At 37.5% G+C, this 20,372-nt stretch overlaps 1 protein-coding gene across 2 annotated transcripts in view; it reads left to right on the top strand.

Annotated features, from left to right (window-relative positions):
• Positions 1 to 20,372, top strand: part of AK9 (adenylate kinase 9) — a 229,600-nt gene that overhangs the window by 59,148 nt on the left and 150,080 nt on the right. For both annotated transcript variants that reach the window (XM_055261102.2, XM_063631005.1), the window contains exons 11-12: positions 7,789 to 7,928; positions 8,023 to 8,203. In XM_055261102.2, coding sequence (XP_055117077.2) covers positions 7,789 to 7,928; positions 8,023 to 8,203 — 321 coding nt within the window. The remainder of the gene's footprint in view (positions 1 to 7,788; positions 7,929 to 8,022; positions 8,204 to 20,372) is intronic.

Genomic DNA, 20,372 nt, shown 5'->3' with positions numbered 1-20,372 from the left:
GGCCTTAATTTGTATTCTTTTATAAAAATGGATGTGATTTCTGGGAAGAAGCTGTAATATTAGCACAATATCCTTTTAGATATTAGATACAACACAAATTTTGAAACAAATAAAATCATAACAATTAAATGTAGGAACAGTAAAAAAGAAAGAAATCCAAGTTCAGTTTAAAAATTTGCAGCACCAAAGAACGTGAAGACCTAAAAGTTCTTAACTCTATTTCTTTAATCATTCAACCAATTTTTTTTGAGTAACTAATGTGTTCCTGGCACTGATGTGCTACATATGTGATGGGTATCAGATTATAACTGCCAATTGCCAAAAGTGCCACAAGGAGTTTTAATTGGAGGATTTGACCTATTCTGAGAAGCTCAGTTTCACCTAAATGAGTAGAAATTATTTTTAAAAAACGCATACCAGGACTGGGCACGGTATCCCAGCACTTTGGAAGACTGAGGTGGAAGGATCACTTGAGCCCAGGAGTTTGAGACCAGCCTGGGACATAGCGAGACCCTGGCCCTACAAAAAATAAAAAAAATAAAAAATTGGGGTGGAGTTCCAAGATGGCCAAATAGGAACAGCTCCAGTCTGCAGCTCCCAGTGGGATCGACGTAGAAGATGGGTGATTTCTGCATTTCCAACTGAAGTACTTGGTTCATCTCATTGGGACTGGTTAGACAGTAGGTGCAGCCCACTGGGGGCGAGCTGAAGCAGGGCAGGGTGTTGCCTCACCCAGGAAGCACAAGGGGTCTGGGGATTTCCCTTTCCTAGCCAAGGGAAGCCGTGACAGACTGTACCTGGGAAAAACAGGACACTCCCCCCAAATATGGCTCTTTTCCAACTGTCTTAGCAAATGGCAGACCAGGAGTTACTATTCCATGCCTGGCTCAGCAGGTCCCACGCCCACGGAGCCTTGCTCACTGCTAGCACAGCAGCCTGAGATTGAACTGTGAGGCTACACAGTTTTGGTTCATATGGAACCAAACAAGAGCCTGCACTGCCAAGGCAATCCTAAGCAAAAAGAACAAAGCTGGAGACGTCATGCTACCTGACTTCAAACTATACTACAAGGCTACAGTAACCAAAACAGCATGGTATTGGTACCCAAACAGATATAGACCAATGGATCAGAACAAAGGCCTCAGAAATAACACCACACACCTACAACCACCTGATCTTTGACAAACCTAACCAAAGCAAGAAATGGGGAAAGGATTCCCTATTTAATAAATGGTGCTGGGAAAACTGGCTAGCCATAGGTAGAAAGCTGAAACTGGATCCCTTCCTTACACCTTATACAAAAATTAGTTCAAGATGGATTAAAGACTTAAATGTTAGACCTAAAACCATAAAAACCCTAGAAGCAAACCTAGGCAATACCGTTCAGGACATAGGCATGGGCAAGGCCTTCATGACAAACACCAAAAGCAATGGCAACAAAAGCCAAAATAGACAAATGGGATCTAATTAAACTAAAGAGCTTTTGCACAGCAAAAGAAACTACCATCAGAGTGAATAGGCAACCTACAGAATGGGAGAAAATTTTTGCAATCTACACATCTGACAAAGGGCTAATATCCAGAATCTGCAAAGAACTTAAACAAATTTACAAGAAAAAAACAAACAACCCCATCAACAAGTGGGCAAAGGATATGAACAGACACTTCTCAAAAGAAGACATTTATGCAGCCAACAGACACATGAAAAAATGCTCTTCATCACTGGTCATCAGAGAAATGCAAATCAAAACCACAATGAGATACCATCTCACACCAGTTAGAATGGCGATCCATAAAAAGTCAGGAAACAACAGGTGCTGGAGAGGATGTGGAGAAATAGGAACACTTTTACACTGTTGGTGGGAGTGTAGATTAGTTCAACCATTGTGGAAGACAGTGTGGCAATTCCTCAGGGATCTAGAACTAGAAATATCATTTGACCCAGAGATCCCATTACTGGGTATATACCCAAAGGATTAGAAATCAGGCTACTATAAAGACACATGCACGCGTATGTTTATTGTGGCACTGTTCACAATTACAAAGACTTGGAACCAACCCAAATGTCCATCAATGGTAGACTGGATTAAGAAAATGTGGCACATATACACCATGGAATACTATGCAGCCATAAAAAAGGATGAGTTCATGTCCTTTGCAGGGACATGGATGAAACTGGAAACAATCATTGTCAGCAAACTATGGCAAGGACAGAAAAACAAACACTGCATGTTCACACTCATAGGTGGGAATTGAACAATGAGAACATCTGGATACAGGGCAGGGAACATCACACAACATGGCCTGTTGTGGGGTGGGGATCTGGGGGAGGGATAGCATTAGGAGAAATACCTAACGTAAATGATGAGTTGATGGGTGCATCAGACCACCGTGGCCCATGTATACCTATGTAAAAAACCTGCATGTTGTGCACATGTACCCTAGAACTTAAAGTATAATAAAAATTTTTTAAAAAAATTAACCAGACGTGATAGCACATGCCCATGGTTCCAGCTACTTGAGAGGCTGAGGTGGGGGGATCAACTGAGCCTAGAGTTTGAGGCTGCAGTGAGCCTTGATTGTGCCACTGCACTCCAGCCTGCGTGATAAAGCAAGAGCCTGTCTCAAAAATTAAAATAAAAACCAAAAACATATGCCAGGATCATAAACAGACATAATTCAAATTTTAAAATCTTTGAAGAAAGAGGTCATTTTTTTATCCTGTATCATAACAAGATGTCAGTGGGTCCACATAACTGGAATATGTGCTGGGACCTCTGCAATATGAACTGGTGCTGAAGAGGAAGAAAAGTGGGCTTGGTCAGAACTGAGGCTGGGAAAAATAAACTGAGTACTGAGGCCTCCTGTTCTAGGTCATCATTGAAGGAAAGAGAAAAAGTATCTATAAAACCTGCAGGAAATTTCTGAGCCAGAAAGTTTGTCCTTAGAAAGCATTGCATGCATGGGGCATAGGTGTAAGGTTGTAGTTCATAAGCTGTATGACTAGGTGAACCTGCCTCCTTTTTCATAAAAGGGAAGAAGATGTGGCTGTGTACACTGGAGTCATTATTCATATCCCTTAAGCAGCATTTCTACCTGGCAGTCCAGACCACCTCCAAAAGAATCACCTGGGAAATGTACTGCAAGTACAAATCCCTGAGGCCCAAATCCCAGACTGATTGAACCGGACTATCTGGAGATGGAACCTGAAAATGTATTTTTACAAATTCCTATACCCACTTAAGTCTGAGAACCCCTACTTTAACTCTTGGGACACCAAAGGAGCCTAGTCAATTAAAGTTGATTGATCTATGAGTTCCTGTGTTTTTAAAGGACTTTAGATGAATAATCTTCAGCTAAAGGCAGGTGATTTTTAGATAATCAATATAATGGAAATATTTAAAGCAGTGAGTCCCAGCCCTGACTGCAAAACAGGGTCATCTAGGAAGCTTTTTAAACATTACAATGCCCAGGCCAGTTAAAACAGAATTTCTAGGGTAGGGCTCTGTCATTAAGCGAAACAAAACAAAATAGGATATGACATCAAAGGCACAGATTACAAAAGAAAAAATACAAAAAAACTTTTCTGCATCAGCACTATCAGTAGAAGCCGGGCACTGTGGCTTATGCCTGTAATCCCAGTACTTTAGGAGGCTGAGGCGGGCAGATCACTTCAGGCCAGGAGTTTGAGACCAGCCTGGCCAACATGGTAAAACCCCATCTCTACAAAAAAAAGGAAAACACATCAATCAATAGAGTAAAAATACAACCCACAGAAAGAAGAAGAATATTTGAAAATCATATATCTGATAGAGATTAATATGCAGAATATGTAAAGAACAACTACAACTCCACAGCAGTAAAAAAAATCCAGTTCAAAAATGGGCAAAGGATTTGAATAGACATTTATCTAAAGAAGATATATAAATAGCCAGTAAGTACATGAAAAGATGCTCAATATCACTAGCCATTAAGGAAATGCAAATCAAAACTGCAATGAGATGCCATCTCATATCCACTGGGGTGCTATTATTCAAAAAATGAGAAATAACAAATGTTGATGAGGAGAAATGAGAACCTTCTTGCATTGTTTGTGGGGATGTAAAATGGTGCAGCTGCTGTTTAAAATAGTTTGGTGGTTGCTCAAAAAAGTTAAACATAGAATTCTCATCTATTCAGCAATTATACTTCTAGGCATTTCCCCCAAAGGATTGAAACCAGGAGCTCAAACAGATACTTGTACACCAATATTTATAGCACCTTTATTCATAATAGCCAGAAGGTGGAGATAACCCAATGTCCATCAATGGATGAACTGAAAAACAAAGTGTGTGTGTGTGTGTGTGTGTGTGTGTGTGTGTGTGTGTGTATGATGGAATGTTATTCAACCTTAAAGAGGAGTAAAATTCTTATATGTGATAAAATATGATCCACGAAAACATACTAAGTGAAACAAGCAGATACAAAAGGGCAAACATGATTCCACTTATACAAAATACACAGAATAGACAAATTCATAGAGACAGAATGTAGGATAGAGGTTACCAGGGGCTAGGGGGAAGGAGAGTTATTTCATGAGTACAGAGTTCTGTTTGGGATGATGGAAAAGTTCTGGAAACGAATAGAGGTGGTGATTGCACAACACAGTGAATATACTTAATACCGCTGAATTGTATGCTTAAAGATGGTTACAAAAACAAATTTTATGTGATGTGTATTTTACCACAAATAAAAAAACAAAAAATAAACCCAAAAATCTTCCCTAGGAGATTCTACTGTGCAGCTCAGGAAGAGAACCACTGGTTTAAAGGGGTAGGAAAGGCACAGAGACCTTACTGTAGACTCCAGCTCCCTGGTGAAGAGTGAGAGAGCTATAGCATCTGCTGAGTTGCGGGAGAGGAGGGGCTGTGCAGGTAGATGGGGACATGGGCATGGGTTTGTGCAGTAGGAGGGACAGGGTCAGACTGGCACCTAGCACAGTAGAAGTTTTGGCTTTCAAGTCACACAGACCTGGATTTGAATTCAGCAGTACAGCCTATCAGACCTGTGACTCTGCTTAACCTTGCTGCCGTTTATTCAATGGTATATATTTAAAAAGCAGCAACAATCTCTGTGGCATCGTGTTATTGTAAAGATTACATGAGATTATGCTTTTAAAGTGCCTAGAACCAATGGTGATATTTTAAAAATTTAACAGCTGCATTGCAGGGGCAGGGTTGGCTTCATGAACTTCACACAGGACCATGTGCTTAGTTTAATGCTCTGCTGCTGCAGTCTTGAAATTCTTAATAATTGTAGAACAAGGGTCCTGTAATTTTCATTTTGTTCTGGCCCTGGCAAATTAGTTTGTGCTGTGCAAGAGCATTCACCCAATCACAACAGAGCTGGCAGAAGTGCTGAAGACATTTGCCAGGTATTAACCCTTAGTTGCTGGATCATGGAAAGGTCCAGAGTTTCTTCAGCAAGAGGATGGGTAGGAATAGAGCTTGAGGGTAGAGGTTATAGTGGCCAACTTTCTTCTGCCCCTGCCCTGCTACCTTGGCTGTGTCTGGGGTCCCTCACATGCTCCTCTGGTTAAGTCGCTCCAGAAAGTATGCTTCTGGTCTTCTCACTGGGAGAGAGGTGGTGGGAGGGGACCAAGTAGAGTGGGAGTGGCTCTGGCACTAGCACCTTCTTTCAAAGATTTCCAACCAGTTATACTGTTTTCTGCTCTCCATTCATTCCCCTTCAGAGGTACCTGGTATCACAAGGTCCCATGTCTTTCCAGGGTTTTGTAAAGTGAATCCACTGACTCCTTGTTGTTCTTGTGCCTCCCATACCTATCTTTGCTCCACAGATATTTAGCTTTCACCTTTCTCTGATATAAGTCAGTTACCACTCATCCATCTGCTTTCTAACTTACAAAACTGTGTAGCTGTAACTGGTGAGCTGTCAGCCCTGATCAGCATCTCTAGTCTCTTCTCCCATTCTCTGTGTCCTCATGAGTTTATTTCTTTTTTTTTATTCTTCTACTGTCATTGTAGTGAGGTTTTAGGAAAGCAGAAAACATAAATTCATGTTTTCAGTCTGCTTTGTTTAACCAGAAGCCAGTCCTGATCATTTTTAAGCCTGTAATATCAAATTCATTCAAAAGCTCATCTTCTCCTCTCCCTTCGGCACCTGCTGAACGTGTGGCCCCACGGGTATGAAGTTGAGAGAGGAACATCGTCTGCTATTCAAATACTTAACCTTTTAGAGAATACTTACGGTCTATTCAAATACTTTTTTCAGGTATGGGTGGGACATATGGATGATAAGGAAAGAGTGACTGCCTCCTGACCTAACTGGGCATGGTTTCAGTCCCTAGCTCATTGTCCAGGAACTCTGTGGAGAAGGCCTGTAGCTTAATGTGTTCCATGGATGAGGTTCTCAGTCTTATACAACTCTCCTAAGCATTGGCAGTTTCCTTCATATTTACTATCACTTCCAGCTCTCACTTGGGAACATTCATACAGCATCCCTGCAGTGCACATGCCTCTTTGTTCTCTGATGCTGCAGGGGTCCAGGGAAGATCATAGCTCACAATCTCATCTGCATTGCATAGTCAACTCTGAAGCCAGCATATACATGTGTGACCCACATCTGAGGGTTGGGGGGAGCAGTTTTCCCCTCACCATTGCCCACTCTCTTCGTTTTCTTTTGCTATAGCAGAATACCACAGACTAGGTAATTCATAAAGAAAATAAGTTTATTTGGTTCACAGAAATAAGTTTATTTGGAGCCTGGGAAGTCCAAGTGCATGGCACCGGCATCTGGTGAGGGCCTTTGTGCTGTGTTTCCCATTGTGGAAGGTGGAAGAACAAAAGAGTGCAAGAGCCAGAGCCAGGGCAAGAGGGGGTGAACTTGCCTTTATAAAAAGTCCACTCTCAAAATAACTTACCCACTCCTGAGATAAGGACATTAATCTTTTCATGAGGGCAGAGCACTCGTGACTTAATCACCTCTTAACAGTCCTACCTTTTAATACCATCACAATGGCAATTAAATTTCAACCTGAGTTTTGGAGGGGACATTCAAGCCATAATACTCACCATGCCATCTCTCACCAGTTTTCTCATCCCCTGGTAAGGAACCACAAGGACAGATGAACCTTTCAAGGAACCTATCATATGGTAAAGTAAGCATAAATATAAAATAAAATAAGCATGTTCCCAACTGAGAATTAGCAGTTTTCTACAGAATTTTGAAGTCTGTAGAAAAGTATTTCTTAACTTATCCAGAGGTCACCAACAGAAAGGATTGCTGATGAAGGAGACTTTAAATTTTAAGAATTAAAGAACTGCTTATAGCTAAGTAAATGCAAAAACAATCTGTACATAACATCTTAGGTATATGTAAAAGCCAAGGTAAATTAGCTAAGAATCTGGTACATTTTCAAAAATTTTTAATAAGAATTTTTCAGAATCTGTTTTCTGAGGAAGATGATAGAAAATGCACTATCTACCTTATGCTTATTTTACCATATGATAGAAATTGCTCAGTAGAATTTAAAGATTTTTTAACATAAATGTAAACTAGTTCTTTGTAAAACAAGGGTCCTGTAATTTTCAACTAGTTCAAACTAGTTCTACACTGTCTTATTAAATCAAGGACAAGTGCAGAATGATGCAATTAAGAAAAAAGCCAAAATTTGCTTTTTAAATTATTTCTTAAATAGTAAAGCACTATAAAATAATAAATGAAATATTTAATACTCCTAATTTCAGCAAAATGTATGCCCATATTTTAATATAGTATTTGCAATTCACAGGATGAGCTATTTCGTACTCTTGCATCTTATAAACTTATTGCACCAAGATATAAATGGCAGAGAAGTAAATGGGGACGTACATGTCCTGTGAATTTAAAAGATGGTAACATTTATTCAGGATTACCAGATTATTCTGTGAGGTAAGTAAGATTTTCAGAACTTAATTTTAAATATTCCTCATTAAATCTTCCTCATACATCTTTTCAGTTGTTTACTAATATGGCATATTTTAAGTTTTCTAGGTAAAATCTACTGTCTTTCATCAGAAGAAGCATTAAAACCATTTTTATCGAACCCACGTCCGTATCTGCTTCCACCTATGCCAGCACCACCATGTAAAGTATTCATACTTGGACCTCAGTATTCAGGGAAAACGACACTTTGCAATATGCTTGCAGAAAATTACAAAGGAAAGGTAACTATTTATCTATCTATCTATCTATCTATCTATCTATCTATCTATCTATCTATCATCTATCTATCTATCTATCTATCTATCTGTCATGTATCTATGCTTGATTATAATTTGTAGGATTTTATTTGTACTCAGTTTTTAAAATTTCATGTTTTAATTGAATAATTGTTCCACTGGGCTTGGGGTAGGGAAGGCATTCTTTCTGTTGTTTATTGCTGCCTCCAGACCAGAGTCCCTCCCTGCTTCCCAAAAGCTCCCACATGTGAATATCGTGTCATTCAGACTTTGCCACCTATTAGCTTTCTTGGTTCTACTCATCTTCTGTCCCCTGGGTTTCACTACTCCTGGCTCACTCTCACTCTCCCCATATAATCACTCCTGTCCTAATTCTTGGTGATTTCAGTATTACAAAGATGATCCTCTCAACACCTTGACACCTTCTCCCTCAGTAATCTTGTTCTCCACTCTCAGTAAATGAAATTATTTTTAGCTTAGACAAGAGTGATAGCAGTAAAAGTGGTATGAAACAAGCATATTTGGGATATAATTTGAAGACAAAGCCAAAAGATTTGATTAGGGATTGGAATGTGGAGGAATTCTAGAAGGGGCAGTGTGGCTTGAGGATTGCCTATGCAAGAAGGAATGGCACAAGATCATGGCTGCAGACAGGGCAATTCAGGCCACGGAAAGGTGTTAGAAGTTGTTCAAAGTGCTGTTACATTCTTTTAAGCACAGGAGTATCATTTTCTATTTGCTTTTAAATTTTTCATTGTGAAACATGACAAACATACAGAAAAGTGAAGCCCACGGAGTTCTCGCAAAATGAACCCCCGTGTAACCACCACCCAGGTAAAATCTGGAATGTTGCCAGCACCCAGAAGCCCTCTCATGTTTCTTTTCAATACCAGTTTCCTCACTCTCCACACAAAGGTAACCCCTGCCCAGAATTTTATGGCATTCACTTCCATACTTCTCTTATGGTTTTGCCGTGGAAGCATACGTCCAAATACCATAGGCTAGTTTTGCATGTTTTTTTTTAACTTTATAGACTTAAACAATTTATCTTCTTTGTGCCTGGCTTCTTTCACTTAACATTATGATATTTGTCCACACTATTGAATGTAGCTGTAGTTTATTCATTTTTATTGTTTTATTGTATTCTCTTGATTGACTTATACCATAATGTATTTATCCACATTTGAGCACTAATAAAACTTGGATTGATTCCAGATTGGAGTAAATAACACTACTATAAACATTCCTGTATGTGTCTCTTGGTGCACACATGGACATATCTTCAACTTGTGTAGATAATGCCAAATTGTTTTCCAAAGTAGTTCCATTATTTCACAATACTATCAGCAGTATATGAGAGTTCTGTTATTCCACATTCCTGCCAACTCTTATTGTGGTTGGTCTTTCTAATTCTAGCCATTTTAGTGAGTGTATAATAGTATCTCATTGTGGTTTTAATTTGCATTTCCCTAATGACTAATGAGGTTGAACCTCTTTCATATGTTTACTGACCATTTAAATATTCTCTTTTTGAAGAGTTTTCTCAAGTGTCTTGCCCATTTTTAGTTGTATTTTTGTATATTATTAGTAAGAGTTCCTAATATTATCTATATACAAGTTCTCTGTTGATTATAAGCATTAGGATTATTCTCTGTCTCTCTGTGGTTTGCCATTTCACTTTTCTAATGGCATCTTTTAATAAACAGAAGTTCTTTGTTTCAGTGAGGAATGATTTATCAACCTTGTCTGTTATCATTAGTGCTTTTTATGTCATACTTAAGAAAATTTTTCCGCCCAAACATCATGAGGATATTGTCCTATATTAACTGCTAAAAGCTTTATTGTTTTGACTTTCACATTTAAATATATAATCCACCTAGACTTGACTTTCTTATGATGTGAAGGACAGGGTAAGTTTTACTTTTTCCCATATAGATATTCAGTTGTTTCAGGATCATTGAAGAAAAGATCATCCTTTATCAACTGTTTTGCCCCCTTTGTCTTATATCATGTTTTTATACATATGTGTGTCTCTTTTGGGGCTCAGTGGTCTATTTCTTTTTCTTTTCTTTTCTTTCTGAGACAAGGTCTTGCTCTATTGCCCAGGCTGAAGTGCAATGATACCATCATAGTTCACTGCATCCTGTAACTCCTGGGCTCAAACAGTCCTCCCACCTCAGCCTCCTGAGTAGCTGGGATAACAGATGCACACCACCATGCCTGGCTAATTTTTGTATTTTTTTGTAGAGATGGGGTCTTGCTATGTCGTCCAGGCTGATCTCAGGAGCTGCTTGCCTCAAATGATCCTCCTGCCTCAGCCTCCCAAAGCACTGGGATTACAAGTGTGAACCACCATACCAAGCCTCACTGATCTATTTCATCATTCTATTAGTATTTTGCCAATACTACATTGACTTAATTATTTTAGCTTTACAATAAATCTTGATGTCAAGTAGAGCAAGGTCTTCTATCTTATTGTTCTCTTTCAGGAGTGCATTGGCTATTCTTAGCCCTTTGCAATTTTATGTAGAAAAATCTTTTGAGATTTTAACTAGGATAGCATGACATTTATAGATCAGTTGGAGGAATGGACATCTTTACAATATTGACTCTTCTAGTCCGTAAACATGATACATTTTGCCATTTATTTAGCCCCTCTTTAATTTATGTTAGTAATAATTTGGAGTTTTCTGTGTAGAAATTTGGACAGACCTCTGGGTATTTGATGGGTTTCGATGCTATCCTAGGTAATATCATTTTTAACTAATTAAAACTTCTCTCTGTTATCTTGTACGTTATATATTATTTTCTTCAAAGAGTCACCCAAAAAATAATGTCTGACATATTACTTTCAATATAAATTGGTACTTTCATACTTCTTAAATAGTGCAAGGGTCTTATAATTCAAACATACCCTTAAAATGTATTCCCACACAATGTTTTCCTGTAAAGCATCACCTGGTTTTTAATGTGCAAACATCATAGACCATACATATCTCCTGGTGGCTCATGCCTGTAATCCTAGCACTTTGGGAGGCCGAGGGGGGTAGATCACGAGGTCAGGAGATCGAGACCATCCTGGCTAACATGGTGAAACCCCGTCTCTACCAAAAATACAAAAAAATTAGCCGGGCATGGTGACGGGCGCCTGTAGTCCCAGCTACTCGGGAGGCTGAGGCAGGAGAATGGCGTGAACCTGGGAGGCAGAGCTTGCAGTGAGCCGAGATGGCGCCACTGCACTCCAGCCTGGGTGACAGAGCCAGACTCTGTCTCAAAAAAAAAAAAAAAACATTTTTCAAATACTGTTTATATTTACATCTCCAAAAGAAAATTCTACATTTTAAATTTATAATAGTCAGGAAAGATGGTGTGATACATTTCAAATACAAGTAGTAGAATGTCAAAATCAAGTGTAAGTGTTTAGAAAACTTCCTCATGTGTCAGTAACGGAGTCTCAAATGTTGCTGGCCCTAAGAAAGGCCATTTTACTGCATGGAAAACAAATGTGTATCACCAATAATATTAATTGTTTGGTGATCACATAATGATGTTTTAACCATTTTGCATCCAAACATGATTGCCTGTTACTTGTAATAGGCCTTTGCTTATGTTTTAGTTACATTATAGAATTTGAGTCAAGGTATAATGCATTATAAATTTCCCATTTAAAATAATGAAAAATCAGCTGGCATGGTGGCTTACGCCTGTAACCCCAGCAATTTGGGAGACTGAGGCAGGAAGATCCCTTGAGTCTAGGAGTTTGAGGCCAGCCTGGGCAAAATGATGAGACCTCTTCTCTAAAAAAGTAAAATAAAATAAAATAAAATCATGAAAAATTATTATTTCTGACCCTCAGAAACTGAAATAATAATTTTTGTTTGTTTTAAGTCCTTAAGTCTTTGGGTACTTTGTTATGCAGCAATTAGAAAATACCCCAAAATAATTTTTTAAGATTGATAATTATATTTCATCAAAGTATAAAACATTTCTCTCTGATACAAGGCCTCTGTTTTTTTAAATGAAACCCAGTAGACTGGGAGATCTTTGAAACAAGTATAACTAAAAACGTGTTTCTGGCACTGTATACTTAGAGCGCCTACAGATCAAAAGGATAAAGATAGGCAATGCTAGGAAAATAGACAACAGATAGCTAGAGAAAACCACAGAAGATGAGTTGTCAGTGGAAAAAACTTATGAAAGATGCCTAACCTCATCAGGAGATAAGTAACATAAAATAATAGTAAGATGAAAATTTTCACCCATATCAAAAGAATGACAGCCTTTGTTCTAGTGAGAACATGTATGAATGGAAAGTTTTAAAAACTATTGATGGAACAGTACATGGCGACCATCTTTTTAAGAATCTTTAAATTCCAGCCATGACAGTGAACTAACCCTCCTAACATGTGATCCCTGCAGGAAGAGAAACTCATGAGGTGAGCTCCATGGTTACCTCAATTGTCTGCATGGATGGGGACAGTTTCCTGACAGGCCAAGCAGAGCATGGTGCTTCCATGGAGCTGAGGAGACTGAGCTCAGTTCTGAAGCAGCCTGCACTGTGAAGCAGAGCAGCAGGGAGAAGGGAGCTGCTTGTGAGTAGGGTGGGAGCAAGGCCCAAGTGTGTGTGGCCAAGAGCTTCTCAAAGGAGACTTCACAAAGCTTATCAAAGGATGGCTCCTACAGGTTGTGAACAGAACAGATACTGGAGGTTGAGCAGTGCAGGGACTTGAGACATCTGGCCCAGTTTCAAAGGAGAGGCCTTATTACCAGAACACTGAGCTGACACACTGTAAAGGCCATCCCTTGGGTGTAAGGACCACAACCTAGATTAAGGCCTGCACCCTCCCTTACCGAGCCTACAACCACTCCTCAATAAAATCTGGGGGAATGAATTTGGAGATTGAGCCCTATCAAATTGGGAAATACTTGGGGGCTTTCCAAATGTTGGATTTAATAAAGCATAAAATAGAAGTTCAGGCCAGTTGCAGTGGCCTGTAATCCCAGCACTTTGGGAGGCTGAGGAGGGCAGTTCACTTGAAGCCAAGAGTTTGAGACCAGTTTGGCCAACATGGTAAAACCCTGTCTCTACAAATATGAAAATTAGCCAGTGTGGTGGTGCATGTGTGTAATCCCAGCTATTTGGGAGACTGAGGCAGGAGAATCGTTTGAACCCAGGAGGTGGAGGTTGCAGTGACCAGAGATTACACCACTGCACTCCAGCCTGGGTGACAAGGAGAGACTCTGTCTCAAAAAAACAAAAAACAGAAGTTCAATGTGGTAAACCAATACAGTCATGTGCTGCATATACAACAGTGGTCCCATAAGATTATAATGAAGCTGAAAATTTCTCATCACCTAGTGAAGTCATAGCCATTGTAACACCATAGCACAAGTTACTCAAGTGTTTGTGATGCTGCTATAAACAAACCTACTGTGCTGCCAGATGTATAAAAGCATAGCATATACAATTATGTACAGTTATGTAATACTTGATGACAATAAAAAAAATGATGTTAATGGTTTAGTATTTACTATACTTTTAATCATTATTTTAGAATGTACTCCTTCTACTTGTAGAAAAAGTTAACTGTAAAACAGCCTCAGGCAGGTCCTTCAGGAGATATTCCAGAAGCCATTGTTGTCGTAAGAGATGACAGCTCCGGCCAGGCGCAGTGGCTCACGCTTGTAATCCCAGCACTTTGGGAGGCCGAGGCGGGCAGATCACGAGGTCAGGAGATCGAGACCATGGTGAAACCCCGTCTCTACTAAAAATACAAAAAAATTAGCCAGGCGTGGTGGCGGGCGCCTGTAGTCCCAGCTACTCGGAGAGGCTGAGGTAGGAGAATGGTGTGAACCCAGGAGGCGGAGCTTGCAGTGAGCCGAGATCGTGCCACTGCACTCCAGCCTGGGTGACAGAGCAAGACTCCTTCTCAAAAAAAAAAAAAAAAAAAAATCGAAAAATGGAAAAAAGCTTATAAAGATACAAAGAACCTATTTTGTATCATCCTTGTACATCTGTACAATGAGTTTGTGTTTTAAGCTAAGAATTGTTACAGAAGAGTCAAAAAGTTTAGAAATTTTAGAAGTTTATAAAGTAAAAAAGCTATAATAAGACAAGGTTAATTTATTATTGAACAAAGAAACAAATTTTAAATTAGTGTAGCCTAAGTGTACATTGTTTATAAAGTCTATAGTAGTATACAATAATGTCCTAGACCTTCTTATTCACTCACCACCCACTGTCTCACCCAGATCAACTTCTAGTCTTGCAAGTTTCATTCATGATAAGTTCCCTATACAGCTGTAGCATTTAAAAAATGTTTATGCCATATTTGCACAGTACCTGTTCTATATTTAGATATGTTTAGACATACAAATCCTTAACATTGTGTTACAATTGCTTGCAAAATTCAGTACAGCAACATGCTGTACAGGTTTGTACCCTAGGAGCAATAGGCTATACCATATAGCCTAGGTGTTTAGTAACCTCTACCCTCTAAGTTTGTGTAAGTACACTCTATGCTGTTTGCACAACAACAAAATCACCTTATGACACATTTCTCAGAATGTATCCCCATCATTAAGCAACACATGACTGTAACTGAACTGTCTGATAGAACAAAAGTCAACACTGACAGTCTTCAGAGGAAGATAACAGAATTCAAAGTCCCTAATAATGTATCATCCACAATGTCCAACATGTAATGAAACGTTACAAGACATGCAAAGAAACAGGAAAACGTTACCCATATCAAGAAAAAAGGAGGCAATAGAAACTGGCCCTGAAATGGACTAAATGTTGGATTTAGCAGATAAAATCTTTAAAATGGCTATTACAAATATGCTTAAGGTCTTTATAAGAGAATAGAGAATCTCTTAAGATAAATGAAAAAACTACTTAAAACAGAACCAAATGGAAATCCTGCACTAAAAATATAAAAACCAAACTGAACGTTTTACTGAATTAGCTTGACTTCAGATTGGAATTTATGGAAGAACTTGAAGACAGATCAATAAAACATTTCCAGTCTGAAAAACAGAGGGAGAAAAAAATATTGAAAGAAATGAATAGAGCTTCAGGGACCTGTGGGACAAATCAGATGGTCTAATGTGAGTAAGTGGAGTCCCAGAAGAAGATGATAGTGGAAACAGGACAGAAAAAAAAATACTTGAAGATATCATTGTCAACATTACTGAAATTAAGAAACCAAGCAAAAACCAAAAAAATTATAGATTGACTTATAGGTCCAAGAAGCTCAGCAAGCCCCAAGCAGGATAAATACAAGGAAAACCACACCTACACACATCATATTTAATGGTGAAAACCCCAAAAGTAGCAGTTCCCAACCTTTTTGGCACCATGGACTGGTTTTATGGAAGACAGTTTTTCCACAGACTGGGTTGTGGGGGTGGAGGATGGTTTCAGGATGAAACTGTTCCACTTCAGATCCTCAGGCATTAGATTCTCATAAGGAGCACACAAACCAGATCCCTTGCGTGTGCAGTTCACAATAGGGTTCATGCTCCTATGAGAATCTAATGTTGCCACTGCTCTGACAAGAAGCAGAGCTCAGGCAGTAATGCTCATCAACTGCTCACCTCCTGCAGTGCCACTCAGTTCCTACCAGTCCGTGGCCTGAGGGTGGGAGACCCCTCCCCTAAAGGAGCCACAGAAAAATTGATATGTTAAATAGAATAAAACATTGATACAAATGACAGCCAACTTGTCATCAGAAGCAATGGCAATCAGAAAACAATGAAACAAGAGCTTTAAACAACTACAAGAAGAAAAGCCATCCTAGAAGTATATAGCAAGTGAAAATGTCCTTGAAAAATGAGATAACACAAAGACATTTTCAGATAAAAGTCACTTTCTGGCCTTCTGATGACTATGAGTTTCATAATACAATTGCCAAGCCAGATCACCTAAACACTAAACAAACAATACTCATGCAAATGAAGCTTCCGATTATTAACATGCTCTGGAAAATAAGAGTAATTATTGAATCCAGAAACTAGATCAGGATACTAGAAACAGAAAAGGGAACATTTGGAAAACAAAAAGGGTCCTTTGAAATTAAAATATATGCAAGATGAAAGAACATTAAAAAAGAAAATACAACACAAATGAAAAATTTAATAGAAGAGTTAAAAGATAGAAATTAAAGTTACCTTTTAGAAATTAGTATAAACTGACAAATCGAAAAAAGAATAGAAAAGAAAAGAAACTATAAGGTCAGTCTAGGGTGTTCATTATCCATATAGGAATTCTTGTAGGAGCTACCAGAGAAAAGAATATTACCAAAGAAATAACTGCAGAAAATTTCCCAGATTGAAGGACATGCTTCCAGATAGAAATGACACAGTAAATGCCCAGTAAAATGGATGGAGAAAGACCCACACGAAGGGACATCACTTTGAAATTATCAGACAATGGGGGCAAAGATCCAGAAGCTTCTGTAAAATGAGCCTAGAAGACTGGAGAGGAAAACTAGGTCCCATGGAAAGAACTGGAAATTCCAATAACATGGAACTTCTTAACCCACAACTCTGGAAGCCAGAAGACAATTTTTGGGGGGAGTGGCTGATAGCCTAGAATTTTATATTCAGGCAAACGAAGTCTAATAATAGAATGAAGGCATTTTCAGTCACACACGCAAAAAATTGCCTCTCATGTATTCTTTGTCAGAAGCTACTAGAGGATGTGGTGCATCAAAATGGGGGCCTAAACCAAGATGGCGACATGGGATCCAGAAGCAAAAGGGCATCCATGCATCCCTGACAAGGAAGAGGGTTAGGAAATCCCAAGATGGTGGGGGAAGGAGAGCCCATGATGTCAGTTGTTCTGCAGGCCTAGAAGCCTAGAAAATAACCAATCCAGTTTGGGGTAGGAGTCCAGAGGGCTCCAGAAGAGATAGCTCCAGGGAGATGATCACCTGATGTATTTTCAAGCAAAAATTTATACTTGTGAAGAAGAGTTTGGGAATTCATTATTGGTAGGTATATAGAAAACTAAGCAACCCCCACAAAAAAAAAAACCTGCAGGAACCGAAATATAAATGTGTTCTACGTAATTGTGAATAATTGTTCTATAAGCATAATAACATGAATAATGCATATTATTTTTTAAAAATGTATTATCTAATTCTTGGGGGCTTATGGAGGGATGTGGGAGAAGAAATTGAGTGTGTATGTGTGTGTCTAAGATTCCTAACTAGTTCATCATTTGGGGAAGAAAAAGTTTTATCCAGGTGATTTCAGATTATTTAAAGTGTAAATTAGAAGGAAAAAGGAAAAAAATTAGAAGGAAAGTAAAACTTTTGACAGCATACAGAGGAAAATACTGAGTATATATTTGCCATGTGTGTGTTTCTCATCTATTACTGCATAAAAAATTACCCTAACAGCTTGAAACAACAATAAGTGTTTATGATTTTGCATAGTCTCTCTGAGTCAGGAATTCAGGAGTGGCTTAGCTACATGGTTCTGTCCTAAATGCTTTCATGAGGTTACAGGTAAGATGTCATCTGGGGCTGCACTCATCTGACACTAGGCTGGGGCTGGAAGATGGCTCAATCACATGAATGAGACCTCAGTTCCTTTCTGTGTAGATCTCTTCATAGGACTGCTTATGTGTCCTCATGACCTGGCAACTGACTACCCTCAGAAAGAGTTAACCAAGGAGGAAGCTGTAATGTTTTTCATGACTTAGTCTTAAAAGTCATCCACTATCACTTGCATCATACTCTATTTAAAGCAAGTCACTACTAAGTTCTAGTTACACTAAAGAGGAGAATTAGGCTCCACCTTCTGAAGGGAGGTGTGTGAAAAGATTTGTGGACATCACATCACAATATGTGTCAGATAAAGGAATTATCATTTTTAAATATAAAAAGATGAATCAATATGCAGATAAAGCTTCAATAGGAAAAAAAAAATCAAACAGGCAATTCACAGAATAATAGATACAAATAGCCATTAAACGTTAGCAAAAGGATACCACCTCCTTGATAGATGCCAAAAACAGAGACTTGTCATATCAATCTCATTGTAACAGTTAAAAGATTACTAAAAACACCCAATTTCGATGTGTACCTAGGATGGGAGAAGTACATTCTCATAGACTGCTAGTAAGAGTATAACCGTTAGGCATAGCAATAGGAAATACATATGCAAACCTAAAGTCCATGCATTTCCTTTGAACTGCCAATTCTGTTTTATGGATTTTTCTAAAGAAACTATCAAAGATATGTAGATAATTGTGTTCATTGTAGCCTAGTTTATGTACCAAAAATGTATATACCAAAATATAGATAATATATAATATGTGTGTTATATATTATGTACATTTTATATATATTATCATATATCATATATGTATACATTATATGTCTATAATACACATATTATATATTATATACATATATTTTATGTCTATAATACACATATATACATATATAGCATATTATGCATATATTATATATTAATATATAATATTCAATTTAATATATTGTATTCTGGTTTATAATAGTAATATAATATTAACACTATATTAATATATATTATATTAATATTATACATTAATGTATAATATACTATAGTATACTATTATACAAAATATATATTACATATTATATACATAGTATACTATACAATGTATATAAGCTATATATGCTATATATATGACTATAGTATATACATATGTGTGTATGTATGTGTATGTATACATATGGAGACTCCTGATTCTTTTTCTTATAGGAATGTATATGTATATAATATATAATGTAATATGTATATTATATATAATGTATAAAATATATATAATATATAATACACATATTGGCATATACATTTTTGCAACTATAAACTAGGCTATGATGAACAAAATTATGAACATATCTTTGACAGTTTTTTAAGAAAAATCCATAAAACAGAGTTGACAGTTCAAAGGATATGCATGGATTTTAGGCTTGCATATGTATTTCCAATACCTATGCCTAATGGTTATGCTCTTATCAGCAAGTATATATATATATATGTATATGTTTGTATATGTATATATATGAATAATATATATAGTATATGGTGTATATGTATATGTATGAATAGTATATATAGTATATGGTGTATATGTATATACTATTATGTATATATAGTATACCATATATATGTATTGATATTTTAGTTAAATAAGTTGTAACATATTCATGTGATGCAATACTATGCACATACTAAAAACTGATGATGTGGATGAAGATTTATTGGCATGGAATAAAACAGTGGAGGATCACTAAAAAAAATTAGAGGAGTCCACCTGACTCTTGTGGAGCTTGTTGTTGTTTTGGACTTATATGGCAGTCCTGATTGTGACTAAATCTTTCTATTTGGGAAAGATTAATTTAATGCAGTGAAACTAGAAGAAGCCTTAGTAGTGATCACTTAACACCTTTCTCCTCTAATTTTTCTCTACCAAGAGAAAAGCAGAATGGGAATATAGGGATCTGTAAATATTAATTAAAGACACATAGAATCCTATTTTTAAGATCCCAATATTCTGTATTAAATCTGTTATCTACCTGACAAGTTATATCCAGAACATAGAAATTATTCTAACACAATTTTAGGCAAAAGCTGAACATATGCTTAAAGAGAAAAATATAAGTGAATAAGCATATATAAAGAAGTTCAAAAGTATTCGTGATTAGGGAACTGTGAATTTAATTTACAATGAGATACTTCTTCACACCCACTAGAAAATTTAAAAGCTTCACAAAACCAAGTGTTGGTGAGGATGCAAGGAAACTAACTTTCATATCTTTCTGGTAGAGATGTAAAATAGTTCAACTGTTTTCGAAACATTTTGATGGTTTATTATAAAGTTATATACACACTTACCATATGGCCCAGGAATTTCACTCCTAGGTATTTACCCAAGAGAAGTGGAAACACATAACCACAAAAAGACTTGTGTACAAATGTTCCTCACGGCTTTATTCATAATAACCAAAACGTAGAACACAACCTAAATGTCTATCAATAGATAAATGAATAAAAAACTGTAGTAAATTCATGCAGTGAAATCCACTCAACAATAAAAAGGATACCCACAATAACACTGATGAATCTCCAAAACATTCTGCTAAGGAGGGAAAAC

Source organism: Symphalangus syndactylus, chromosome 2 (assembly GCF_028878055.3).
Source record: "Symphalangus syndactylus isolate Jambi chromosome 2, NHGRI_mSymSyn1-v2.1_pri, whole genome shotgun sequence".
NCBI lineage: Eukaryota > Metazoa > Chordata > Mammalia > Primates > Hylobatidae > Symphalangus > Symphalangus syndactylus.
The sequence above is the reverse complement of the archived record's forward strand: the minus strand, read 5'-3'. Positions and strand labels throughout refer to the sequence as shown.